The 26,969-nt window shown below is 46.2% G+C and overlaps 2 protein-coding genes across 3 annotated transcripts; one reads left to right on the forward strand and one right to left on the reverse strand.

Annotated features, from left to right (window-relative positions):
- Nucleotides 1-71: 71 nt before the first annotated feature.
- HAGHL (hydroxyacylglutathione hydrolase like) lies at nt 72-3,536 on the forward strand. Its single transcript, XM_059826684.1, has 8 exons — nt 72-176; nt 1,250-1,314; nt 1,400-1,517; nt 1,985-2,093; nt 2,269-2,372; nt 2,559-2,660; nt 2,747-2,826; nt 3,199-3,536. The coding sequence occupies exons 1-8, from the start codon at nt 72-74 to the stop codon at nt 3,362-3,364; spliced, it is 849 nt and encodes a 282-aa protein (XP_059682667.1). The 3' UTR covers nt 3,365-3,536.
- A 2,798-nt stretch (nt 3,537-6,334) lies between these two features.
- On the reverse strand, nt 6,335-19,915 carry CIAO3 (cytosolic iron-sulfur assembly component 3). 2 transcript variants are annotated; one of them, XM_059826257.1, is made up of 11 exons: nt 19,850-19,915; nt 18,168-18,263; nt 16,457-16,600; nt 15,999-16,131; nt 15,463-15,597; nt 15,003-15,121; nt 13,705-13,834; nt 13,387-13,459; nt 9,958-10,095; nt 8,733-8,890; nt 6,335-7,680 (listed from the first exon to the last, which is right to left on the reverse strand). In XM_059826257.1, exons 1-11 carry the CDS (start codon nt 19,913-19,915, stop codon nt 7,442-7,444), a joined length of 1,431 nt encoding a protein of 476 aa, XP_059682240.1. In that variant the 3' UTR covers nt 6,335-7,441. The 2 variants fall into 2 exon arrangements, with proteins under 2 accessions (XP_059682240.1, XP_009812425.1); XM_009814123.2 differs by lacking the exon at nt 19,850-19,915 and adding an exon at nt 18,460-18,574.
- Between the last annotated feature and the right edge of the window lie 7,054 nt (nt 19,916-26,969).

Raw genomic sequence — 26,969 nt, forward strand, 5'->3', positions numbered from 1 at the left:
GGCCGCTCCCCTGTTTTGCTGCGTGGGGCCGGGCCCCCCCCGTGTCCCGCGGCCGGCGGTGGTGGGGGACCATGAAGGTGAAGGTGATTTCTGTCCTGGAGGACAACTACATGTACCTGGTCATCGAGGAGAGCACCCGGGACGCCGTCGCGGTGGACGCCGCTGTCCCCAAAAGGGTGAGAGGCCCTTCACCCCCCGAGTGCCGCAGCCCCACCACGTCCCGGGTGGGCTGCGGGGTCCCGCTCGGGGGACGCGCCCGTGGCGGTGGCCCCACGTGGGGTTGGCGCGTGGGGTCTTCGCTTGCGGCGGGGTGCGTCCGTGTGTGCGTGGAGCATCCCACTGGCAGGGTCCCACGGAGTGTGTGGGGGGGCGTGCTAGACCCCACTCCCACCCGCCCCTGGGCTGCGGGGGGATTGCCGCATCGCCTTAACCGTTACCTCCCGGGCCTCCCCGTGCCCGAGCTGGAAGCGGTGCGGGCCCCAAAGCGAGTGAGAATAACCCAAAATGGGGCTTCGGAGCGTGTGTCCCACGCGAAGTCCCATTTTCCGGGAGCCAGCCTGCGGCTGTGCTGCTGGAGGCAGGCAGGGAAGGCAGCACCGTGGTCACCCCTCGCCACCGTGACCCCCGTGGTCACCCAGCCTGGTGACCCCCTTGTGCCACCCTCAGCTGCTGCACGTTGTGCAAAAGCTGTCGCGGTTTTTAAGCGTTTGTTGCTGACTTGGACGTTTCCTTCCTCTTTGGGGAACGTAATCAGGAGCAGCCAGAGGGTTTGTTGGCAGCAATGAATTTTAAGGTGGCATTAAAATCCTCCTGGCAGCTGAGCTCTGGCGTTGGCAGCCCCACACGGCCCCTCACTGTAGCCAGGATGGGTTGCGCGGCCGCCGTCTCCCCGCTGCAGTGGCAATCCCGTGCGTGGCCGGTGCTGCACCTCCGTGCTTACGCTGCAAAAGCACTGGCCATAAAACGCCGCCATCCTCGTGGGAGCAGGGTGTTCCCATCCGCCTGCCCCACTCTGCATGACGGGGTCGGACACGGGGAGCTGAGCCTTCATCCCACTTTCAGCCCTTCACTGCTCGGCGGGTGTTTCTGAGCACTTTTCCCTGCCCTGGTCCGCTGGGCCTCTCGCCTGCAGAGCGGTGCCTACGGGACGGATCCTGCACTGGGACGGGCACGGAGGCTGTAGCCGCCATGGTGCATGTGTCACCTCCTCTCTGCGCGCTCACTTCCTTCTGCTCTGGGTCCGTTTCAGCTGCTGGAAATCGTCAGGAAGGAGGACGTGGTGCTCAGAGCGATCCTCACCACCCACCACCACTGGTAAGTGCCGCCGGCGCGAGGGGGTGCCAAGGGCGGCCATGCCCCGTGCGGGACCGGGTGCCCATTCCCTCCTCTGCCGGCGCAGGGACCACGCGAGGGGCAACGAGGAGCTGGCGCGGCTCTGCCCCGGCCTGCGGGTGTACGGCGCCGATGAGCGGATCGGGGCCCTGACGCACAAGGTGACCCACGACCAGGAGCTGACGGTGCGTGGCCGTACGAGCGCCCTAGAGCTCGGTCCCCCCGCGCACAGATCCTGCCCCGTGGGGCGGCCGTGGCTGGCACAGTGCTGGGCCGGCGGGGAGCAGAGCTGGGTGATGGCGCAGTTCCCAGTGGTGCAGCACCGTGCTGGGAGCTAACGGGGTTGGTGTCTGGCCGGGGCCGTGCTCGGGCTGGGATGGAGCACTGGACTGGAGGAGAAACCCCGTCCCGCTCCCAGCCCGTTTGGGATCGCACTGGGGGACCCAACCCTCCTCCCAGGGCCCCACTGCTAAACGCCGTCGGAGCAGACACTTGCAACCCGGGGCTCACCCAAACCACCGTCCCCCAGCATGTCTGTGACCCGCCGAGCCCCGGGCAGGCGATGCTGTGGGGCTTGGGGAGGTCTGGGGGGGTCTGGCTGCCCGCCAGGACCAGGGTGGCCCCAGCAGGGTCCTGACCCTCTCTCCTGCAGTTCGGGGCCATCCGGGTGAGGTGCCTCTTCACCCCCTGCCACACCTCGGGCCACATGTGCTACTTCATGTGGGAGGACGGTTCCCCGGATGCTCCGGCTCTCTTCTCAGGTATCCCACCCTCCCGGTGTGCACCCCATGGGTACTGGGGACACGGGGCGTGCTGCCTGTTCCCCCTGCGCTCGGTGCTGACGGGCAAATCCAGTGCCTGGGGGCTCCCACCCAGGCCCCCATCCCCGAGAGCGGGGACAGGATCCCCTCTGTGCCCAGACCCCTTTCCCCACAGGTGACACCCTGTTCGTGGGAGGCTGCGGGAAGTTCTTCGAGGGGACGGCGGAGCAGATGTACACCAACCTCACCCAAATCCTGGGGGCTTTGCCAAAGGAGACGGTGAGCACCCTGCATCTCGACCCCAGCCTGGGGAGGGACCCCAAAATCGGGGCGGGGGGGCTCGAGGCTGGCACTGCTGGGGAGGCAGCACCCATCCCCGGGGCTGGGGCTGCAGCGGGACTGGGACGGGTTGAATCCGGCACTGGGCACACGTGTGACGCCGGGTGCTTCCCGCTGGGGTTGCAGAAGGTGTTCTGCGGCCACGAATGCACCGTCCGAAACCTCAAGTTCGCCTTGAAAGTGGAACCAGAGAACGAAATAGTGAAGAAGAAACTCGCATGGGCCAAAGTAAGTGGCTGCGCCCCTTCCGGGGTGGGGGCGGAGTGGGGTGTTGGATGCCGGCGAGTTTTTGGATATCTCTCATTCCTTGGCAGCAGCGGGATGACGAGGACTTGCCCACGGTGCCCTCCACGCTGCAGGAGGAGTTCCTCTACAACCCCTTCCTGCGGGTCACGTAAGCAGTGCCGGCGCCTTGGGGGTGTGAAGGGCCCCTCCACGTGTCAACCCCAAAGCGAGCCGGGGGTGGGCAGGCCCCGGCTGGCTGGTGCTGCCCCCAAACTCTGCTCCCCTCCAGCGTCATCCTTTCTCCCAATGGCTCCACTAGCCAGTGGGAAGTCCAAGCCCCGAGGTCGGGGAGGGTGCCCGGATGCGGGGTCCTGCACTGCCCAGCACGGGGTACCTGCAGACAAACCCCGTGCGCCCCAGCAGCCACCCGGCACAAGGATGGGACTTCCCTTTGTCCGTCCCGGTGTGTGCTGGGGTCCCAGCAGGGAGCGGGGTCCCCATCCCATCCTCTGTGGTCACAGCAGAGCCGGTCTCCTTGCAGGGAGGAGCCCTTGCAGAAGTTCACGGGCAAGACCGACCCGGTGGAGGTGCTGAGGACCCTCCGCATCGAGAAGGATAACTTCAAGAAGCCCAAGGAGCGGCCCAATCCCCAGGCCATGCTCGCGTTCGACTGGGGACTTTTCAGCCCCTTCCTCGAGAAGAAGTGAGCAGCCGCGGTGGCGGCCCCCGAAACGCAGCATCCCCGTCGCGGTGGGGGCTTCCTCCCGGGCTGCATCCGTCTGGCTCTGACTTACTCCTGGAAGACTCGTCAGTTGGGAAGTGATTTCTGTCTTTAACCTGCTCGTTTTGAGGCTGCTCTGCTTCCCGCCCTCCGGCGCCGTGCCCGGCTCGGGAGCTTTGCTGAGCACCCGCTCCCTGGGGGAAGGGAGCCCGGGGGTGCCTTCAGCCAGCTGAGGCTGCTGGGCTGCGGTGGCTGCTGGCAGAGGGTCGGGAGGTGCTTTGGGGGAGAGGACACCCATGCTCGTGACATTCAGGTCGGTGGGTACGGGAGCTACCGCCCGTCCTGCAGCCCTTTACCTGCGGGAGCCAGGGGAGAGTATGGAAAAAGCGGGGACGCTCAGGGGACCGCGGTGCTGTACCCCACGGACCAGGCAGCACCCATTGGGCTCTCCTGCCTGCGGTCCTGCCAGAGCTGGGTGCTGCATCGCGCTTCCCGGGGGGTCAGCTGGAGCGGAGCTTTGCAGCAGCGGGGCTCCAAAGCTGGGACATGGATGCACGAGAGGAAGCTGGGAAGGGGACTGGCATTTTCACTGGTGTTCAGCAGTACCTACGTGACTCCAGACTTGGGCTAACAGAAACCCTGGTGTCAATGGGATTTGGGTATTTTTTTCCCCTTTTTTTCCCTATTTTTATAGCAGGCTGACACAGAAACATTGCGTAGGGATTTGTAGCTCAATCGCTGAGTTACAGGAGCCATCCAAACCCCTTAAACCATGCAGAGTATGTTCAGGTGGCGTTCAGGCCTGGAGGAAAGCGTGCTCTAACCCACTGGCTTTGTAGAATACTTTTCAAGGTGTGAGTTTTTAGGCAGTAAACAACAACATGCTGCTACGCATCCAGTGCTGCTTTTTTTTCCCCCCCAAGATAAAAAAACTGGAAAACACTTGGCTGAGACCTACATTTACGTTGCCGTGTCTTTAGAACAAGAGTGAGGGAGCAGCTGGGTCTCTTCAACCTTCCGTTTGTGCAAAATCAGTACCGTATTTTATTTTAAGTCTGAGAAATGGGCAGAGCTTTTATTTGCAGGTGGTGGGGAAGTGTATTACAAACCAGGAAAGTAGTTTTCTTTTTTTGGGGAAAAAAGAACAGGGCTTGATGGTAGCTCTGTAAATAGCTGTGAAAATCCTCCGACAGGGCTGGGGCGGGTCGCTCCGGGCAGGACATCGTATCTCTGGTTTCAGCTGTACCTCCATGCGCAGCGTGTGCATGGCTGCCCCGGTGTTGCTGAGTTTACACCCGTTCTGCATAGTTCAAATGAAAATGCAGAAGCGCAGAGGAGCTGGTCCCGTAATCCTTTGCCGTGTGTTGTCATTTTATAAGAAGTGTTGATTATAAATTTTAGATCTCTTGACACTGGAATAGAGTTGACTTCAGGATCTTTCATGTGTGGACTGTGAACTGCATCCGTTACCACTGAATCCTGGTTTGTGGCTGTTTCCTCCCTTGCTAGAAACTAGACTAAGGTTTTCTTTTTTCCTTTTATTAAGTTATAGTGTTAGAATTTCCCCTCCTGTGAGGGAGAGTAAGAATTGATCCTGCTGCACAAGTTGCCTCAGTACCTCAAAGTTACTCAGTTTAAAAGCAATGGTACAGTTTGTAGCTGTTCCCTGGGTTTTCCTCTGGAACTTGATTTATGTGGGGAGCAGAGATGCACCCGTGTGTGTTCGTGGAGGGTTCCTGAATGAGCAGCGAGTCTGCTTACGTTGATAGCAGCAGCACACAGCCCAAAGGCTGGGAGAAATTCAAGCTGCTCTCGATACCACGGCAAGAACAGACACCCAGGAGCGTCTGTAGGAGCCGAGGTCTTGGTGTGTTCCGAGAGGGGAGTCCTTTAACGGATTTAGCAGGATGCATGTTGGTAACTGGAGAAGAAACGAAATGTAGTGCCCCGATTGCTTCATCTACAGCTAATTTAGCTTTATTTATTTGTGCACTTCTGGCCTGACTTGCATGTTCTCAACAGAAACAGAACGTGTTTCTTTTGCACTGATAGACAGAGTTTATGGTCTTGGCACTTGAACATATTGGACTGACTTTGCATTAGCAGTGGTATCTCTTGCTGTAGATAAAAATTTCATGGTTTAGTGTAACACTGTGTGTTATAAATCCAGGCATGGAAAAGGGCATTTGCTGAAACCACCAACTTGCCTGTAAAATGAATAGGGTGGGGAGGGGGAAGCAGCGGGAGATTCTTGCCTTATGAACACTGTGAATTCACTAATTGATCAACAACACCTGAAAAATGTAAAGCTTTTAATTAAAAACATTTTAAAAAAGAAGTCTTCTACACTGTTGGTTTACTTTTAATAAAGAGCGGAGGAGGCGTTGAGAAGGACAGAGGCCAGTCCTGCCAGAGAAGCCGTTACAAGAGGCAGGGCGAGGTCTGAGGGCTTTGCTTTTTGACAGCCCTAGGCTCAAGGTGAGGCTTATCTTTGAAGAGGGGCCGGGCAAGGGTTCAGTCTGGGCTAGATGCAGTAACCAGCTCCAGCTGTCTGTATTTACTCTGAAGGAACAAAGCAGTGGGGCAGCTTTGTTTTCAGTTTTCGTCCACTTAACTCTACTTTCTGCACTGTCCTTCTTCCTCACGTAGCAGTAACTGGAAAAAGGAGAAGTACCGAAGCGATTCAGTAATGCGATTCTTAAGCTGATGTTCACTTGCAGCTACAGCGCTCACAAGGAGAGATTCCACATCTGCCCCTGTCCCTTCCCCTCGTGTTCAGGTACAGCTGCAAATCCCCCCCCAACTGCCTTCCCCTCCCCATACGTGCTGCAACTCCAGAAAAACTGACATTCAGATTAAACAGACCAAACCAGAGTTATTCGTTGTTTTTCTGTAAATAGTTCTGAAAATACCCGTATGTAAAAATACAGATAGCAAGACAAGCACACGTCATCTCCAGCAACAAAAGACCAAATCTGTTTCACATCCATCGCTCTTCTGGCAAGGCACCGTAATACGCTGCATTAAAGCAGATGTGTTTTTACTAACCTCTTGGATCGTTCGGTAAACCACTTGTTGTAATGGTTACATCTCACAGCCACCTTCTATTAACTTTTGCAAAGTAACACCTTTCAGAGACTCCAAGGACTTTGTCCTTCATTGGAAGGAAAGCTGGCAATAACTTCTTAAGTGAAACACTGTAAAAAACTCTTTTCTCTGAATTTAAGGATATGATCCATCAGTAACAGGCTGTTGAGGATGGGGTAGATGTGACAATTCTGTGACTCTCTCTACTGTGCATTTAGGGAGAGAAAGAGAGAGATGTAATTGCCCACAGTTACAGACAATTGTTCTCATTAAAGAAAAAAAAAAAATCTCTGTAGCTTTTTATTCTTAAACATTCCTTCACGTCATGTTCCAGCAGGCACTAAAACAGCCCTAGAAATGCCGCTTCTCGCGTGATGCCAGGCTGCTGGTACCCACCCCCTCGGACAGAGCACAGATACCGCAGCGGGACCTCAAGGGCCGCCAGTCACGGTCAGCGAGATGGAAAAACACAACCCAAGGTCTAATCAGACCATTTATAACTAAATGAGGATATCCCGGAAGAGACAGCCATAAAACTTAGGGCTGTGAAAATACAGCAACACCTGGACGAGTAATACTCTCATGTAGGATAAAGCTCATCTCAGTGAGGCTACGGTCTAGTGCAAGCCAAATCCCCCAGTACCTCAAATTCATCAGTTCTGGTAGGAAGAGGGTTGCAAAGGGAATGCAGATTTAGTCCTTGAAGACTGCGCAGAGGCTAGGTTGCACTACTGCTTCTTTTGACATGTGTTTTAAGTCAGCGTTTGGTTTTTATTTACCTCACTTCAATAATTATAAAGCCGTAGGAATTAACATTGCCTGCCTATACGCACATTACCCTCTCATCCCTAATGAGAGTCAGAAATTGTGAACTCCCAGCGATGGCACAGAACTTTAGCTGTCTTTTGAGAATCTTAAATACAATTGAGTTCAAAAGGCACCGAGTATCCTTGTCTGGGCTTCACAGCGTCAGTCTTCACCATTTGATGTTAAATCCAGCGCTCGTTTTCTCCACTGCGTGGTACTCTGTATGCAAAACTTTCGCAGCCTTTTCTGACTCCATGCCACCCAGCCACTGCTCATACAGTTCATTTACAGTCCGGTTCTTCTCTGGAATTTCAGTCTTAAGCGACTCGTACAGCCTCTCAACTTGCTGAAGCTGGTCCTTGCTGGATTCACCATCTAGTTTGATCTGACCACCTCCATTTAAACAGCCTGTGTGCAACAAAGTGAGAAAACATCACTGAGTTTAGAAAGTACTTCAGCTTTATCAGAAAAAAATCCCCAACAACCCAACTACAGCTAATTTACTCTGCACCTGCGAAGAGTTACAGAAATGAAAACACCACTATAATTGTGGTTTACTCCCCAGTTATCTAACACCAGCAGGGCAGGCTGCAGCTCCAGAGGGGAGATTGGTGGCCTGGTGTGCCCCAACGCTAATTCAGCTGTGAGAGAGGGCTGCCGAGGCAGGCTGGGACGTGCCAGGGAGACAGAGGTGAAGAAGCAGGGAGCTCTGGCTCTCATCTTGTGCCTCCAGAAAAGGGCCAGAACACAATCCAGGTGAGAACAGCCTCGGAGTCTCGGCTGAAGGTAAGATAAACAAGCCTGGGATATGTTCTGGGCCTGCTGTTGTAGCAGAGGTGTGCTATGAGTTGAGCTACGCAGCGTGTGGTTGCCCGAAGCGGTGTCCTGGTGCTGAGCAGCCTTCTGGGCTGGGAACTGCGCAGGCCCTTGAGGAGAGAGCAGTTGCTCGGAGCGCCAAGAGTGCGGCAGCTCAGCATCACTTCAGGCTGAGCTCAAGCTGCCTGTGCTCTCTGCTAGTGGATGCAAAGAGAACCAAGAGGGCTCACACAAAGTGGAAAAGGGAATAAAATAGGCAGAAAGAAACTTTCCTCACCAGCCATAGCAAGCATTCTCTAAAAGCAAAACGGTCAATTTTGTGTAATTTTAGAGGAAGAATCTCCTCGTGTACTAAAGAGCTTAGAAAACCAGGAGGATGTCCTTAAAAGCACTAGTTGTGCAAATTTTGTGCAATGGAATTTAACTGTCATTACTTAAATCCTGAAGAATTACTAGCTTCTAGGTAGGAAAACATACACACAAACAACTTTGAAATTCTGATGCTGTGATTATCACATCTCAGGAGTTTGAAGGCTTTGCCGCAATATTCAGGATGTGAGAAATTGCCTATTGTTCTTATATTTTAGTTATAGTTTCATATAGCTTCTTACAGCTACGGATTGTGAATCCCTGTGCTGCCTTACCTGATGGGCAGGCCATGACTTCAACATAGTGGTAGGGCGATTTCCCTCGTTTCAGCTTTTGCACCAAGTTCTGTATGTTTCGAAACCCATAGGCCAAAGCAAACTGGAGCAGGACTACTCCATCCCTCTCCAGTGTCACCTCCTGGAAGTCCTTGTTTCTGAGGAACAAGAGCAGAGAAAATGTCTTATCCAAATTAACTTCTATTTTAAACTTCAAAGAGCCCTGTGCTAAAACAAAGTTCTTTGTGAAGTCTTATTCAGGAAAGCTGCCCTAGTTCTTTGCCACCCAAACAAAACAGATGATGAAGGAGCTAGCTTACAGATCCTTTTCCAGTCTTGTTTGAGGACCTGCCACCTGAACTGAGTTTGCTGAAGAACACCTGTGTTGAATAAATCCTTAAAAGCTAAGCAAATGGTGCCTAAACAAAAGTTTCATTGTGATAGGCCTTCTGAGTTGGCTTCAGCCAACTTATACATTAGTGAGGCCACTGAGGAAACTTTCAAATTGCAGTGGGTCATAAAACCAGGGAGCAAACCATTATTGAAAACTTCCAGACTCCTAAGGTTAGTGGAAATACCTGTTCCTGATAAAAGAGTAAGTAATTTGACTTTTATCAAGTATTTCATATTGAGACTCTCGGGGACTGTTCTTTCTGCTTCCCGGACCAGTGAATCCTAAACATAAATGTTGCTAATCAGGGACGTAATTCATTGCAAATAGTATGTTAATATTATACCTGGGAAGCTAGCAGGAATCTCAGCTGAATGAGCCTCTATGCTCAAACTCAAGTGACTTGTTTTCTGCCTTCCACAACATAGTTAAAACAGAGCTCCAAAATCCTGACACAAGATTTTCTGCTCTCTGATCGCTAGATTAGTAACACAACTACTTTTACTGGTCTGACTGCAGGTGAAGAAGCCCAGATCCATGTGAGCTCTGTCTTCTAAATTACTCTAAAAATTGTCTGCAACTTGATACTGGGAAAATCCGTCAGGCCAAAATAAAGTGTGTGGGTGGTGAAGGGGCTAGAAGTCTCCAAGGGAAAGGCCGCATGGAGTGCTGGCTGATTTATCGCTCAGCAGCTGTGGGAGTGAGAAGCCAATTCCCATGCCTTGAAGTAAAATGTTTAACATTGCAAAGAAAGTTTCAGCCCATCAGCAAGATAACAGCATGAACAGAATTGCAATAAAAATAGTGCTTTCTGTAAGACTTTCAACTTCTTACTTTAAAGGTTTGTACTGAATTGTATCCACTTGAATTCCAAAGAGTTCCTTGGCTGCGTACTTGTATATGTGCTCCAAATAGCCACCAGAACCGCCTCCAGCGTGGCTAGCGAGCTCCTCTTCTGCAGCACTACTGAACCTGGGGGAAGGCAGGAAGGAAGCAGTTCCAGGGGAATCTTTGATAAAACAGAACAGCCAGCACAAATGCGAAGGTCCAGGGGACTCAAAAGCAACAGAACAAGCCACAGACCAGCTCCCTTTGAGCTCCTGGCTTTTCCCTTTCTCCTGGGAACCAGCTATTTATAGCTTCAGAGCCCAGCAGATTTAACCCTGTGCTGCCTAGCATCCTTTGGGTCAAGCTCAGTTGAAATACTGTCACATGCCACAAGGCCTGACCCATGCACTGCCAGCTTAACCTTCACGCATGAAAAATATGTTTGGGAATGTTTGAGTTACAAGCGTATTTTGTTAGCTTCCTGTTCAATACCTCTACAAACATCCTGGGTTACACTTAGAAATGGGAAGAGGGAAATAATGAAGCAATGGTGGTAGGGGTCTGTGCAACCTATGCTTCTCTTGGAGAACACAACCTAGCAGAAGTCCTGTCTCAGTCAAGAGACGTCTCATCAGTGCTAAAGCTTTTCTGCAACATCAACGAAAGCGGAGTTCATTATTGAAAGCTCTACTTCTCTGTTACAACATGTTTTTTGAAAACAGCTACTTTAGATGTGGTTGCTGGGACGTGAGAGAACGCTCCTGGGAGGTATTAGTGCTTTGATCACAAGCACGGAGAGATGAAATCCGTGTTGCTGTGGTTTCATGTGCTTAAAGTTAGGTAACAAAGGTGAACAAACCTAACGATGCCAGGACATTTCCTCCATACACGGCTGTCCTCAGTGATATCCTGGTTCAAGTTCAACACATATTTGGTGTTGAACAACTATGTTAACGTAAGTTCTGTAATTCTAGTTTGGCATGAATAATTCCATCTCGCTGACATGCCAAAACACAACCAACTATTCAGAGGTCAAGATGGTGTTCCTTGAGAATAGCTCACCAGATGGAAGCCACAACAATAGCTTTTGTTATGAGAGAATAACAAGATGAGGGATCTGCTTATAAGCGCTCATCAGGCAGTGACACTTGCATTCTCCTCCTAACAGCTGCAGAAGGGAAAACACTTGAATTCAGGCCAAACAGTTTCAAGTCAAATCGAAGATGTTGCCTCTTGCAGATAAAATCTCAGCTTTGGAAGAACTGCAGAAGGCAACACTTTAGCCTGCAATCACCCTCAGAAACTATTTTTAATTTGATCTTGTTTACAGGAACTAAGCTTCATTAACAAAATGTTTCAGTGTGTCTGGCCTCACGTACTGCTACTCTCTTAAAATGAGGCTGCCAGTAAGCTTCAGCGCTGGCCTGGAGCAAACGGTTATACCAGCAAAAGTCCTGGGATTTCTGGCACTTTGTCTCATTCTTGCTGCCAAACGTAATAACCTCTTAATGGGCTTTTCCACGTGCTGGAGGATAAAGCAGAACAACAGCCGCTGGACTGCTTATGTGAATGCTCCAAGTTCTGAGGAATACGTGCTGTTTGTAACTAGTCAATTTACTGAGTATGTTAAAGCTAGCAAAAGGTTATAGAGGCGCTTTATCACCACAAGCATGAGGCCTACCGCTCAGAATGTACGCCTAAGAAGTTGGCCAGAGATTTTTATCAAGTAATTAGACATTCAGTTCTACATTATAACTGACACTTCTATAATGTCATTTCCTAAGGGAACCCAAACCCTTCAGAACCCTTTTTTCTCCTCAATTTTCTGTTAGTGGTGTAACAATAAAGCAGGTAAAACAGAAGTACTTGTTTACATGAGCAACTTTTGAAGTTGTACTTTCGGGACTCAACCATGCAGATGTTTATTAGAGCTGAGGATACTTTTCTTTTTTGATATGAAAGCAACCTGTGCATATGCTATGTCAGAAAAAGACGTAGTCTTTTTAGTCCTGAAAAACGTGTGCATACATAGATCTGTGCTAGTAAATGTGCTATGTCAAACCTACACCTACCAATCCACTGAAACGTAGCAGAAAGAAACCAAGGCTCTGGGCATGCACGTTCTTTTAAATCGCTTTTTTAAATGAAGTCCTTACATGAAAGGGATTGGATGGCAATAGACCATCTCTACCTCACATTCTCCTTTTTTTCAGAGGCACAGGAGTGATCAATGTTTATAACAATTAAAACTAATCTAGGAAATAGGCCACACGTAAGGACACTTCCCTTCATAGCTCTGTCAACATATGTGTGCTGATCAGGCAATTCTTGAGCAAAGGCCACCAGTGGCGCTTGGCTGTATTAGAAAGACTTGAAGCCTATTTAGAAATAAACCAAATTTTAAAACAAGAGTGTCACATCTGCAAGGGGTACAGCTGAAAACAGACTAGTGTCACATTCTAGATGCTGCATATTTGGGGTATCAAAATCTCTCCTAAAAACTTAAGGAGCCTGAGCAGTAAATTTTTGCATCATATACTTGATCATCTTTTATAATTCTTAAAGGTTGTCGCACATGTAGCCTTTCTGTTTATTAATGTGCAAAGTGCTACAAAAACACTTCTTTTAAACTGAAGAAGAGAATGCTTTGGTTTAGCGTTCAGTGCAGAACCACCACTGCATGTCAATTTAGATGAGTAAAATGTGATTTTAATGTTTCCGTAGTCACTTAGATCTCCGTGCAGTTGTCACTTAACCAGATGTTACTTTTCAGTTGAAGCAACTGAAGTCTCATCTGGTTTGCACATGTTTTAGATCTCATTTTTTTACAAATAAGGACTCCTAGAGATTAGCTGAGTGACCTAAATATTTCTTATTTATGCTTTAAATCTGGAATCCTTACAGTGGCTCTGATAACCAGGAACAGGTACAAGCAAACTGAGTACAGTGCAATAACAGGCTGGCTTTTAGCAAACTCTTTCATCAGTGATGTAGATTCTTTCACTTTTCAAAGTTTGCAGATAGATTTTTTTTTTTTTGTGGGATTCCACCAGCTATACTGTGAGTAACAGTAACTGAAGTAAATGACTGTCATGCAATTTGTACTTCTCTGCACAATTATTTTGCCACTATACTCTTACTGAGCTAATTCTAGCAATCCTGCTGATTCACAGTGAGAGCTGCTAATCCTCGGACTACTAAAATCTAGAACAAACAGTTACAGATTCTCCAAAAGTGGAAATTCATCATATTCTGTAGATTAAGTATTTTAATGCACAATTGTACCGATTCAAGTGACACAAGTAAACAACTCAAATGCAAACACATGCAGCCTTGTGTAGAACAGTAATGGAAAGGCAAATTCTGTTGAAGAACTCTATAAACACTGGATGAAAAAGAACATGACTGAAGATGCAAATGAGATTTTGTTCTTACATGGTATCCAAAGGAGCAGGATCTACATCTGATAGAGATGCTCCTTCTTGTTCCAACAACTTTAGCACTTCTCCTAAAACAGAACCACAGATATAAAAATTTCTTATTTTGAGGATAAAGGAAAACAAAATCCCCAAATAAGTATGTAAGACTGCATCTGCAATCTTTACCAGGATGTGATTTGCTTAAGTAAAGTGTAATTATACAGCAATATCCATACGCTATGTCCTCTATCAGGGACAAAGTGTTATTAAAACTAGGAAACGCCTTGCTCTGAGGCTTACAGAAATTAGCTGGACTACCTCTGGCTCTGCTTACCTGTGGTGATTACACAGTCCACATCACGAGTTTGGTACTCTTGGTTGAAAAAGTCTGGCCTTGAAGCCTCTAGCTTTTTGTCATAACAGGGCATCACTGTGACGTGGTATATCTGGTTAGGTGTTAAGTGCTGGAAGAAAGGCAAAGCTGTGCAGTTGGATTGGCCCATACCAAACCTATCTTGACAGAGATGTTTCCCAGGCAAAAATGAGAATGGTGAAACTAATGCCAGCATGCCTCTGGAAATACTCTCCAATATTACTGAACTTTTATTTTTATATATATGTGTGTGTGTGTATATATACACACACACATTTATATATATGTTAAATTATTTATCTCCTAGAACCCCATTTTAGTTTGTAGCAAGTGTCAGCAGTATGGTCTTTCACAGGTGCCCCCCCGCCTTTTGCTAGGGTAGATGATCCAAACAAAGTCAGTCAGTGAAGTGAATTCCTAATTATGCAGTTAGAGGATATGCTTCCTCCAAGCTACGAAAACCCAGCCCCTGCATCAGCAACTAAGAAATAATCTGGCGTCGGACAAAAACCTCACGACCATCCAAGAAATAAGTACAGGCCAAGGAAACAAGTCATTGACTCAAGGCCGTGGTTTCAGTATCTTGTGCCAAATATTCTTAGTTGCTGCCAATTTTTGTAACAAGTATGCAGATGTCAGCATTTACTTAATGCAAGTGTTAAACCACTGCTCATTAATGGACAATAAATCATACAATCAGAAGTGGTGTTTAAGTTTTTTACTGGACAAATCTAGGCTATTAGTATAACTCTAGTCTTTAAATATCAAATTTACATTTGGAAAGATTCCAAAGGTTAAAGACTGAGAAGAGAACTAAGTCAAACTGAAACAGAACATAAAGTTGGGAACAAGCAAGTAATTTTTAGAAAAGACATGATCTGCACGTATGCACTGACTGAAGTTTTGTCTTAGGGTGATTTATTTTAAGTTATTCACCAACTTTAAACAACATGAAAATACCACACACAGACAAGATGGGAGCACAAGGACACTGAAAAATAAGTTTCTCTAGCCTTCCCAAATAACATGCAGAGGTTTTAAGTAGTCCATACAGCATGAGCTTAGTGTTACTGCCCTGCTTGCTAACTTCTCATTAGATAAAATAGAACTGAGAAAGATGCTGCCTTTGCTGGGTTCTGCAAGATAATTTTTACCTTTAAACTCTAACGTGTAACGTGTAGCAAAATAAAAAAAAAATGAGCTTAAAGCATTCAATTTTAGCAGTTTGCCATGAAGCATAGTATACTTCAGACCCTTACCTGCTGTTCCGCAAAATAGCCCTTGACCAAGGAGCCCATGACCTGCTGAGGAGACTTGGTGGTACTGATATAAGGAATGATGAAACTGCCATGGGTTTTCTCTGCGTAGCAGATCCAACCTGATAAGAGTGTAATTAATAAATTAAATTAAAAATAACAAGCAGCCCTTCAGTCTGCTCACCCTCCCCCCAACCCCAGGCTTAGTACCCATTAATAACTGTTTTTGGTCTCAGCACAAAAAGCAAAGGAAGTGCAACACAAAATCCATTTTAGAGAGCTCATTAGGTAACTGTACAGATCATTACTGCTATTAACACCAAGATCTCTTTGTATTGTGAAGAGAGTAATCCTCTAAGTAAATTTATCCATTTAAACTTTTCTGACTAGCTTTCTGAATTTTTGTTGTAGTGTACTCTTCATATGCCATTTTATTATTTCCATAACTAATTTAATACCATACCTGGACAGGCAGAAGCTAGCATTGGCAAAGCCTTTTTGTTTTCAGATTGCTTTCGAAAGCGTTTTACAAACTCTTGCTGGCTCTCCAACAGGCTGAAGTTTCTTGAGAAAGTCGTATCAAATACATAGTGCACACCTAGGCAGTACAGCATCTGTGTTAAAATTCGCAAGATACGGGAAACTACAACAAAAAGCCTCCAGTCAAACTGGATTCAAGCTTATTTATATCTTATTTACAGGTATCAATCTCTGCAGTTGAGAGTGAACCTTTTTCCCTAGCATGTAAGCACAGTAAGACGAGAAAAGTGAGAGGAGGACTGCAAATCTAAAATGCAAAGTTCCTTCTTTCCATCACTCCAAGTTTATTATGCGACTGAAGGTTGTAGACAGTTTGCATTTTAGCTAATGCCAATTACGAAACATTGTGAGTCCGTGGGGCGCTTAAATCACATCAACCTTGTGCGCTCGTAACAGTTATGCTGAACATATACCCCAGCAGTCCCCTCTGCAATTAACAGAACGCAATACCACACTTGCCTAAACTCTTTAAGAATGAGGTCAACTTCTTTGCTGTTTCCAGAACACCCATTTTATATCTTGCAGCTAGTGAAGCTCTGGATTGCGGTGAAACAGAAACCACCACCAATTTCTGTTCATTGGGAGCGGCAGTCTTTGAAAAAAAACAAATGAACAACACTGTTCAGACAATGTTAATACGGCACATGCAGAACTTTCAGCACACTAGAGCATCAGAAAGTATCTCCCAGCTTAACTCTGAAGTCAGTAACTTACTACATTAAAGGTCCTTTCCAAACCCATGATTACTTTTAAAATTGGAAAAAACACAACAATGCACTGAGAACGTCCTCAGATCCTTCAGATCTCTGAAATTAATTTTTATCTGTGCTGTTTCCACACACTTCTGCAGATGCATCATACCAATCTATTAAGACTTCCAAACTCTGCAGCCTACCTAGCCATGACTTGTCACCTACCTTGTTAAAAGTTAGCATTTTGCACAGCTCTTCATGGCTCTGTTGAGTGATTAAAACACTCTCCGCTGATGTAATGCAGCCACTACAAGCTAAACAGTCATTCAAAGTAATTTTAGCCTTTTCCAGTTTTTGTGCTCCTCCATCCTATAAAGAAACAGATTAGACTCAGTTCTGATCACAGTGTAGAATTAGGTAGCAGATTTCCCACCTTTACTATATTTAGTGACAAAGATGTTGCCCTTTTTATGCTCTTGGTTTATCATTAAAAAAAAGTATCTTTTATTTTTAGTAAAATGAGGAGGAAGACAAGTATCTTTGAAGTTTGCTGCTTTTACAAGGATTATTTGTCACACAGATGCACATAGGCTGAGGAACTTCAGGAAAATTTTAGCAAGACTGAGAACATAACTTTAGTCAAATACAGAACAGTTACTTAAGCCACAATTATTTGTGCTCTCTGGTGGGCTGATATTGCTCCAAAACACTGAAATTATACTATCCCAGAAGCAAATAGGATCTATCATCTTGCTCATTTTTTTAACTTGTGGGTGGCTGAAGACTGGGTTAGCATGGCTAACATGCTACAGATTGCAGCTGCTATTTTAACCACAAAACTGTAGACCACAGAGATTCTAAGCCTTTAAGCGCCAGTCTCCAGTGTGCATTGAATATTACGCTGGAGAAAGCATGCCAGCTTTGTCACCTCTATCAGATGCTGCTCATGTTATTGAATGGTACTGGAGCTGTTTCTTCACAGGAACTTGAATTTCACTCCTTCTAAACAGATTGTGTAACCAGACCACAAGCTCGCTAACATTTTTAATTGATACTGAGTGTTCTGCAGTCTTTCTGTGTGCAAAACTTACATGGAGCTGTATGGCAGCATATCCAAGACAGTGTGTGGCTTGCCACTGGAAGGAAGTCTTTTTCATAATATTTGACCTGAATAAGTCAGTTTTCCCATGAGACTCTCCTCTTAAACTTCACTTCAGAGTCAGAAACAGACCAAGCAATTAGGTACTACTAAATTAAAATTTTAAAATAAGAAACCAGACTTCTTTGGAAGTGCTGTATCCCCTTTTTTTATGTCAAAAGGTCATCAACTGCTTAAAATTAAAAGTATCGTGTCTAGATGAATTCCCAGCTTGCTTAACTAAGAAATGCTAATCTTTTCTGTGTAAACAGGAACATAATTCTCCAAAACTCAGCATTAATTTTGTAAGCAGGAGGGTTAAGAATTCTGCAGGCCATTTATCAAATAATTTGAAATATTGTTAAAAAAAATCAGAGCAAAATTTAAAGAGTATCTATTTGAATCTCTTTGTGAGTGAGCACTCCGCTGTATGCCATAATGCAATAAGAAAATACACTGTCTCAAATAATCTAGGAATTGCTAAAACTTAAGTATTGATGGTAAAATAGACTTCTCAGCTTATCTGCTCTTATACTGAAAATCATTGCTAATTCATGTCAGTGATTCTGAGCATAAAAGATTGACACAAAATCGGAATTACTGCTTGTAAAACCGGGCAATTAAAAAGTTGGACTTTGGAACAAAGATACGAGAACATTGACAGCAATAGAGACGCTTTTCTAACAGACATCTCAGTTCTCTTTGAGGCATTACATAGCTGTAGACTATTCAAATACTTAACACCACACTCACGTTTTCTGGGTATTTTACCCAATAATGAAGAAAAATCACACATACCTGATTGATCTGAAAATAGCTTCCATCTGCTTCAATTCTGATCTTAGCTGCTGCTTTTCCAGGCTTTTTTTCCACTTTTACAGGTTTGATACATTCCTGAAAAAGAAATAAAGCCCAAAAGTGAAGAGGTGAGCAACGAAGTGTGGAAGAGGTAGATTTAATAGAAACTAGAATGATCAAACCCAAACACTAGTTCTAGAGTGAATGTTGCTTACTCTCCCTTAAGCTATGCTGGATTTACTTACAGCATCTACAACCACCACGGGAAAATGTAAAAGCGAAAACTGCTTACCCCTTTTTTACAGAAGGAACACTTTTCCAGCATCATACCACAAAGAGAGGACAATTTTGCTGTTCTTTCTGAAGAACACAGCTGTGTTTTACAGAGCTTTGAAAGGAACAGAGGCTTGCCGGCACAATCCCCCTCTCTAAAATCTTGCAGATGATCGTGCATTCTTCATTGCAAATTTTAACCGATGGAGGCGTGGTCACTACAGTCAACATGTGGCTAGTGCCAATGAAGTTTCATTTAATGTCGAAAGGACTCTGACGACCTCAGATGGACTGCTTCCAGTTTTCTGTATTGTTATGTGACGAAGTCTCAAGGGTGTTTTTGCATTTTGTGTGACTTTTATTGTTTAGGCACCTTATGACTCCTTGTCCTACTTCTACAGCTAGGATTTTCTTTTACAATCCTTGCTCTGCCAACATCTTCAATTTCCACCCCCCCCCCCCCCCCCAATTAATCCAGCTTTACTACATTTTGCAGGATTCAGAGACTAGCAGGAACAAGTCATTATGATTCTCCAGTTATGCTCACTGAATAAAACAAGCAACGATCTCTACTTGAAACAGAAAAGCTGGTCGCATTATTTATGTGAAAGACTTCACTAGGAAATCCAAGTACTGCAAGGAGAGTTAATGGGGTTTGCTACGCCCCATTCCACTGATCTCATTTCAGGATAGTTTTTCTGCTGTACTTGTCAGCAAATACCTCCAGGATTAGTATTTTATGCTTTCGCTGGTGCTTGAAGACTCCGAAAGCAATAGTCTTGACTCATCCTTGCTGCTCGCCCCCACCTCCCTGCCACCCGCTCCTGTACGCTGGCATGAGCATCTGTGCGGTTGAGTAGTGTGCAAGGAAACTTGTTTAGGCTTAAGCTTTTTTTTTGGGGGGGTCTAGATTAACATTTAATAGAGCAGTTTCCAGATCGGGGTGGGAATGACCAACCGGCTGCTGGGCCAAGATTTCTCTCTTTAGCTGCTTACAGAGGTTCGCACCGATAGCGCTGCTGCCCTCTCCGCTCCCAGCGCACTGGCTGGAGGAGACAGCGAGGGATCTCCGTGGGTTTTGCCTTTCACCACCATTTTATTCAACAGCACCCGAAGGACATCTGAAAGGCAGCCGGCCTCGGCCCCTCGGCCCCCCGTGCCGCCTCCCTCTCGCTGCCAGGCCGAGGGGCCCTGCCCAGGCCGAGAGCTGCTGTCCCGCCGGCGGCACGGCCAGGGCTGTCACCCACCTCCCCTCAGCGCCATCTTCCCACCCTCCCCCGGCGGCGCTGCCGGGGCCGACCCCGGGGCGGGCGCAGGGCCGGGCCGCCCCGTCAGAGGGCCGCGGCCGCTCCCCGGCCCCCGCCCCCGGCCCCCGCCCCCGGCCCCCGCCGCCCCCAGCTCGCACCCACCTGGGAGGGCCCGATGTAATCATCCAGGTCCGTCAGCTGCAGCACCCCGCTGAAGGGAGACGCCATCCCGGCCGCGCCGCCGCCGAGCGCGGCAGCCAGCGGAGGGGGCGTGGGCTGCCACACTGTCGTAAAAGGAGAAAGGCCACACTGCCGGAAAGGAAGGCGGGCGGAGATGCGCATGTGCTGGCAGAGCGGGGCGTCCTCCCGCCGCTGCGCGGGGGGGTGAGCGCGCAGGCGCAAGGCGGTCTGTGAGGAAGGGCGGGAATCATGGCGGGCGAGGTGGCTGAGGCAGGGCCGTTCTGCCGAAAGGGCAGGGCATTTGTTGATTTATAGGCTACGGTGGAAAGTGTATTAAGCTGAGGTAAGAGGTAGGCATTATAGAGAGGGAGGTATCATGGCCCTTGGGCTTATAAACAGCGTGATGCCTGTGCTGGGCTGCTTCTTGTTTTTGCAGAGAGCAAATCCTCAAAGCCCTCGAGCTTGTGGGGGTGGCCTGGATACCCGTCACCCTTCTTGGGACTGCTCTCCCACCCGGGTGGCAGCTGGTGAGGTTCCTGCCTATGTGGTATGGGGATTTCAAGCTGTAAATCCTCCCTGAACGCCTTGCTGTGTTCATGCAAATGTGTGATGTGTGTGTATTAGAGGTTCAAAGCCCAGTGTGAGAAATTATTAGTTCTTTGAAGGAAACAGTTTTATTTACATGAGAAGCGGTGGAGAAAGCAGTGTAACAATTTTTCGAGGTTGCTGGTAAGGCTGTAGTGCTGTCTGGTTGAGAACTTGGCATCTTCTTGATTGCAGAGCCTGCTTGGAGATTTCCCTATGTGAATGGTGTTTCAAGGAAAGCCTTGCAAATTTGGGCCTTACAGATGCAACCTAATACATATTAACAGGAGCTTTATTTAGCAAAAAAAGTCTTTGCACTGTTTGTGGAAGTACCCTGAGGTACCTAGATGGAAAGTGCTGAATGCAATGTGCTGTTAATAAGCAGAACTGCGTGTAATTTCCAGGCATAGCTGCAGGCAGAATGCAAGGAGAAACTGGTAGTGTCTAGGGCCTGATCCTGAACGTACTGTTGGGTTTTGTCCTTGCAGCTTCAAAAGCCCTGGTTAAGATGTGAAGACGGGGCTCCGGACAACGTACTTTACCAACAAATGCACCAGACTCTGCAGATTTCTCTATGACTTTAACATCCTGCAATTGCACCTCTAGGTTATTGTTAAGAAGCGATGAGCTCTGAAGAAAGTAAATGCCATTGTTGATTTTAGTGTTGTGTAGCTTTCTCTGTGCTAGAATACCTTATCATTTAGGGGTAGGATATAATCTTACAAAACAATAGTAGCCAGAGGGGGAGAACACAGTAAAAAATCTGAAACGTGTGGTTTTTCATATATGTTGTCGCCCTTCCGGTTACAGGAGGTGCTGAAATAAATATTAAGGCACCTAATCAGTTCTGAATCCGCAGAGATTGTCCGCAGAGACAATGATCTGTTCAAGGGTGTGGAATAACCGTTCCACCTGCTGATAGCTTTCCCATAAGCCCATTTGGAAATATTCTACTAGTGGAGCAGACTCCCAAGGGAAGGAGTGAAAGTCATCTGCGAAGTCAGTTACAATTCGGTTGTGCAAAGCACTGAGGGACATGTGGCGTGCAACAGTCCTGCTGCTCCTTCACAGCAAACTAAGTGTGACCCAGTGTGACTTTCCAATTGACCCTATACGCGGTATTCTGTGCAGGGATACTGAGCTTACAGCAGAGCGTATGCCAGGAGATCCCACTGCAAAATCTGGCACATCCTTTCTTTCATGTGACAAGCTATTATTTTCTGTGCAGTAGGAGAGAATCTGCCGTCAGGCAGACAAGGAATAACCTTTTCGTGTGCTTTTGCTATGCAGATAAAAGCCTTTTTGGAATTTGTTTGCATTCTAAACAAATGGAGAACTTGATGGTATTCCTAAGTCCTCTGTCACTCACCTGCTGATGGCTGTTGTGAATATCCTGCTTCAAGGTGAAACCCAAAATTAGGTCCCAGCAAATCTTTCAGGCTCTGAGCACTTAGTTCCTACACAGAAAAAATAGTAATACAAGAATTAGGTGCATTCATACAAAACTATGTGGAGTTGCTCATTCAGTAGATACATAGTAGAGACTTTTAAGCTGTTCAGCAAGGCTTGGATCGTGTTAGCTGTTCCCAGGCAAAGTGCAGGTGGGGTTGTGCAAGAACCTGGCCCTGCTCTACATGGAGGTGGTGGTGTCTCCAAGGCAGTGCTAGCAGCAGTGCTCAATTTTGCTATGTGTTATGTTCCTTTCTTCTGGATCAAGGCCTGTGAATATATTGGTGACCATGATGGGGTAGATGAAGGCAAATCTGATGACATCTTGGGCTATGATTTGGCCTTTGTGTAGGAAATCTTAATTCCTTTGAAGCTCAGTACAACATGTTGTTACCAAGAATGAACTATAGCATTGCTGGTCACTCTGTACAGACTTTCAGCTCAGTACCTTAAATTTGGCATTGAAGTGAACAAGATCTTGTGTGGAGGATTGTTCTATGAATTTCCCAAGATTTATCTCAATCCAGTTTCTCATTCCTCTTTGGATGTCACAGGCAATCCCTAGAAAGAGGAAAAAAAACTACAGGTCTATTGACAAGGCAGTGTTACAAACTAAGACAACCTATGTCCTTTCAGGGCAGCTGTGATGATGCTAATGAAAGGCACAGAAGTAGGACACCATTCCTGTGGGGGCTGACTGTTTTAGATTATTTCTTGAATTAAGAGACAATATTGGAGCCAATTCTAACTCTGGGAAATATCCCCATGCAGTGCAAGTGGAACCCACAGAGAGGATCAGCTCCAAGGAGACTTAAAATCAAGTCTGGACCTGCTCTGTTCCTGCTCCAGCCACATGGAGAGCTGAGCGAAGGTAGGAACCCATGACTTGGTATTTTGTAGCCTGGAAAGAAACTCTGTGATCCCTCTCTATCCTTTGGGCTTTAGAATTATTTTCTTCTTTAGTGCTGTTACCTGTTGAATGTGATTGTTGGCTCAGGTAGGTTTTAATGTAGCTGTTATATATGTCGATTTTGTTGGAAGGTGAAAGGGACTCATAAGCGATGTTGAATCCTTTGACTCTGGGAAATAAAAGAGGACATTTTCGGAAAGGAACTGCATTTGTTTGGAGTTTTAAGGAAGCTGACGCATTGTTTCCAACCTTCTGCATGGCCTGGGTGGTGCCTGCAGCTGTCACATCTCTTAATTGGACTTCAGAAGAGGCTCATGAACATTTCCATTTATATGAGCAGAAAAATGTTTTAGAATATATGGGACTTGCTCACAGCTTTCCAACAGTGACAAGCAAATTAAGTGACCTGGAAGATCTCTATGCAGTTCCTGCCTAGTGGTTCTGTGTTTGGTTTCTGCTAATAAAGAGAACAGTAAGGGAGTCAGAGCTCAGTCCTTCTGTCTTAGAAATCCAAAATGTGGAGGCCTCAGTTGAAACACTAGCTTTTAACTGCAGTGCTGTCGTAACCCTAAAAGTCATAGTAAACTCACATTGCTTGATAGGAATCACAAGAGACGTCGGTCCCCAGCCATTCCAGATAGGTTTTGTTCATACCAGACAGCAATAAGGGCAGCTGCTGCTGGAACCAGGTTGCCCAGCTTTCACTGGAGAAGTTTTGGAGTTTAGGTCTTAGCTTTAGCAGTACTGTCTTCAGTATCGCGTCTCTAACCAGCTTGCTGGGTAATATGGTCAGATTCACCTGTGGTGTAAAGAAGAGCAAAACCATCAATATGGCTTGAGGCTCTGGATAAACTTTTAAATCAGAAGAGGCTATTAAGGGGCCATCTGCGGCATTATTGTAACAAAATGAAATATTTTAGTTGCCTGTCCCTATCCAGGGTTTAAGTCTATTTTTTTTGGTCACTAGTTTGCCCCTTGCTGAGATGTCTCCTTATAAAGTTGTCGAATATTTCCCACAGCTCCTCTCTGCCTTTCAGCTCTGTTACATGTAGACAGCTGCCATTCCATTCAGAGCGCAATGCGAGCTGTACGGTGAAGACAGTTAATCATGGCGTAGATCTTTGCCCAGTACGGTGACGTGGGAGTTGGTGAATACCTGGCATCCATTAGGACTGACCTGGCGAGCACACACGTTAAACTGGCTCATGTATCTGTCGACTGTGTTATAGGATCCGCACTCAAGTATTGCCAGGATTGAGAGTGTGTCTTCCAGGCTGGTCAGCATTGAGTTAACAGTCAACTGTGCCATCTCTTCTGGGGTATTGATATCAGGAACTTTAAACTAAGAAGAAAAACATGTAAAAGAATTGTCCAAGGGCCATGCTTGCTGTTATGTCAAGGCTGTGGCTGGGAAGTGGCTCTAAAGCAAAGTCCTCCACCAGGCAGTCAGGGAGAGAGAATGTTTTTGTGGTACTGCAGATGTTTGTGGGCAGTGCCCTCTGAGCAGGAGAGAAAAAGTGGGCTGTGCCAGGGCAGATCCACATTTCCTTATGGAACAGTGAGGTGGGAATAGTCTGGTGCCACATCTGTTAGGCGCATGAGTGTGAAAAACCCTTTAGTTTTGTGTGGAGAGCCTTCCAGGGGAGAATGTCAGGTATCCCCCTAGAAACGGGCTGTTACATATCACCAGGAGTTCCTTGCCTGTGAAGTGTTTAGTTAGTTAATTAGTTCAAGTCTACTCTGTACCTTTTAAGCCTTGAGGAGAATCTGGTAAAACTGCCTGAAAGCCTGTAGTTGGTTAACACTTGTTGATTTCAGATCTGCCAAGAAATAATCTTTTAAATCTTCAGCTTCCACTGTGTCCTGTGTGCAGCATCCATCTGCAATAGCCCTTTCTCTTCTACCTCATCGCTTCTGTGTCCTTTTTCCTCTCACCTTTCCCTGCTCTGTCTTGACTGTTTACTTATTGCCTTCTTTTCCACACTAATCCCTTTGGCAGGGATGACTTGACTGAGACCGTTCATAGGACGTTACCTGCTCCAGTCTTTAAGACCCTAAATGAAACTGCCAAATAATGATTACCAGGTTAAAGGGCTTTAGGTAAGGCTGGCTTGTAATCAGTGCTTGGCTCAATTGTTTGTAAAATTGAATGTATGCTGAGTCTGTATCTCTCCCTTCCTGTTATACTAGGTGGTGGGATTTTGTTTCAGGGATTCTGACCCCTTGTGTTAGTCCAGACAGTACTGCCTGCTCTCTGGGAATTTAAATGGAAAGCAACAGGAAGCTGAGCTGTGTAATGCTGGTGTAAATGCAGTATCATCTTTAGCAAGGTAAAGATGTGGGACTTTGCCAGACTGAGTGTGTTTGTGTGCAGTTGTCTACCCAGTTAAAACACAACTTTGTTCTGAAATGTGATTTTGTAAAAGTGGTAATGAAGTAACGTTACTGTATTTTCTTTCTCCTCATGTAGAACTGATTATTTTGCTGAGGGGGGGAAAGGTGCTTTTTTTCTAGCTGCTCTGAAAAATTCTCACCTAAAGCCTTTCAGCACTGTATTTGAGAGCAAAGCAGTCATTGCTTAAAAAGTTACAGAGAGCGCCATGCTGAGGAGGTTAGATGGATCAAAGCTTTCCCCAAACCCTGATGGGTTTCAGGTCATGCCTTCTGATACAGCATTGTTCCTCACAGAATGAGGTAGATAGTAAGAGAATAGGAATTGACATCAAAGCAATGGTAGAGTCTCTAGTTTGCCAGCCTTTCTGAGGCATCATTCATAGACCAGCAGCCTCTCATTGTGGCTTTGAAAGAAGTTTCTTGTTTGCTATAGTGTATGTTCAAAGATGGAGAGAGGTCACTTTCTGTGATGAAAATGAAGGATTTTTAATGTGGCAGCATTTGGCAGGGAACTTGCTAAGCAGAGTGAATGTCTGTGAGACACACATATCAGCGTTTCTCCTTCCAGAGCTTCAGCCACAGAATGAATGGGAATATTGGACTGAACTGCTGTGGGGTGGATGGCAAACATTAATACAGACAAGTTGTGGTGATCAAGATTCTGCTGGAAGTTGCTCAGATGGTGTGGATGTGGTAGGCTAAGATGTTTGGTATAGAACAGTATGTTTATCTTTTGACTTAACGTCAAGTAAATAGGGGAATTGTTGCGAATTTTGATAGTTTTGGTGCTTAAGATTTAATCTAAGTGTTAGAGTGGAAAGTTTTCTTTATCAATATAACTCCATTAGAAAAGCTCTGTGTGTCTGCCTGGTATATGGTAATGGGGTGTGCTTTCAACATCTCTGTAAGGAGTTAGCGAACTGGTTCATGTTTTGGCATTACAGACTTCTTAGTTTAGTTCAACCAGTAGCAACTAGTGTATTTGTACCACTACCTACTTTATCAGTTTAGTTTAAGTATCGTCAATAAGATTGTCTGAAACAATATGAAACATACCAAGTGGGTTGTTCAACATTACTTTTATTGATGATTGGATAGGTAGTGTCACACGAATTCTTTAAACAAAATTAATAAATATTAGCACTGGCTTACAGAGTGTATGAAGTTAAAACATTGTATAAGGCATATTTTACAGCTGTGCGGGATTTTTTTTAGAGCACTGAATGAAAAGAAAATCTTTGGTTTTCACATGAAAGCAGAATTGTTGCATTTTCAAGTTGTACTTGAATTATTTAATTAATGCAATTTCTGTCTTTGCGAAACCAATATTAAAATTTAGATACATACATCCCAATCAAGTATTATTCTAGCAGGATTCAATTCCTGTTGGTCTTACTGCTGTTGCCCTTTGTCACATCTTTTCTTAATGCATCATTTACATTGTTGTAGTTACAGCTTGGTATCATAATGCAGGCAGCTTGAAGGATTCATTCACTGTGTCCTCAGGGTGTACAACCCATTGCTACTGATTAAACTAAACTCAGAACACTAGAATGTATCTGGTATTTCAGTAGACCTGAGCAAATAACTTACAGTATTTTTTAAGACAAAGTGTAATTTGAAGAGTTGTTGTCTGGAGGAATTAGGAAAGGCAGTACCCACATGAGCAGTTTTACTGTGACCTTTAAGCCAATTTAATTTTAAAGATGATTTAAAAGAAGTTCCCCTCACCACTCATAGCAGAATATGCCTTCATATTTCAGA

The sequence above is a fragment of the Gavia stellata genome, chromosome 18 (genome assembly GCF_030936135.1).
Source record: "Gavia stellata isolate bGavSte3 chromosome 18, bGavSte3.hap2, whole genome shotgun sequence".
NCBI lineage: Eukaryota > Metazoa > Chordata > Aves > Gaviiformes > Gaviidae > Gavia > Gavia stellata.

Coding starts and splice junctions, on each gene's coding strand:
- HAGHL (XM_059826684.1), top strand. CDS start 72: ATGAAGGTGAAGGTGATTTCTGTCCTGGAGGACAACTACATGTACCTG. Junction 177..1,249: donor ACGCCGCTGTCCCCAAAAGG/GTGAGAGGCCCT, acceptor GGTCCGTTTCAG/CTGCTGGAAATCGTCAGGAA. Junction 1,315..1,399: donor CTCACCACCCACCACCACTG/GTAAGTGCCGCC, acceptor CTGCCGGCGCAG/GGACCACGCGAGGGGCAACG.
- CIAO3 (XM_059826257.1), bottom strand. CDS start 19,915: ATGGCGTCTCCCTTCAGCGGGGTGCTGCAGCTGACGGACCTGGATGAT. Junction 10,096..13,386: donor CCTGCTCCTTTGGATACCAT/GTAAGAACAAAA, acceptor GCCTTCCCCCAG/GTTCAGTAGTGCTGCAGAAG. Junction 7,681..8,732: donor AGTCATGGCCTGCCCATCAG/GTAAGGCAGCAC, acceptor TGTTGCACACAG/GCTGTTTAAATGGAGGTGGT.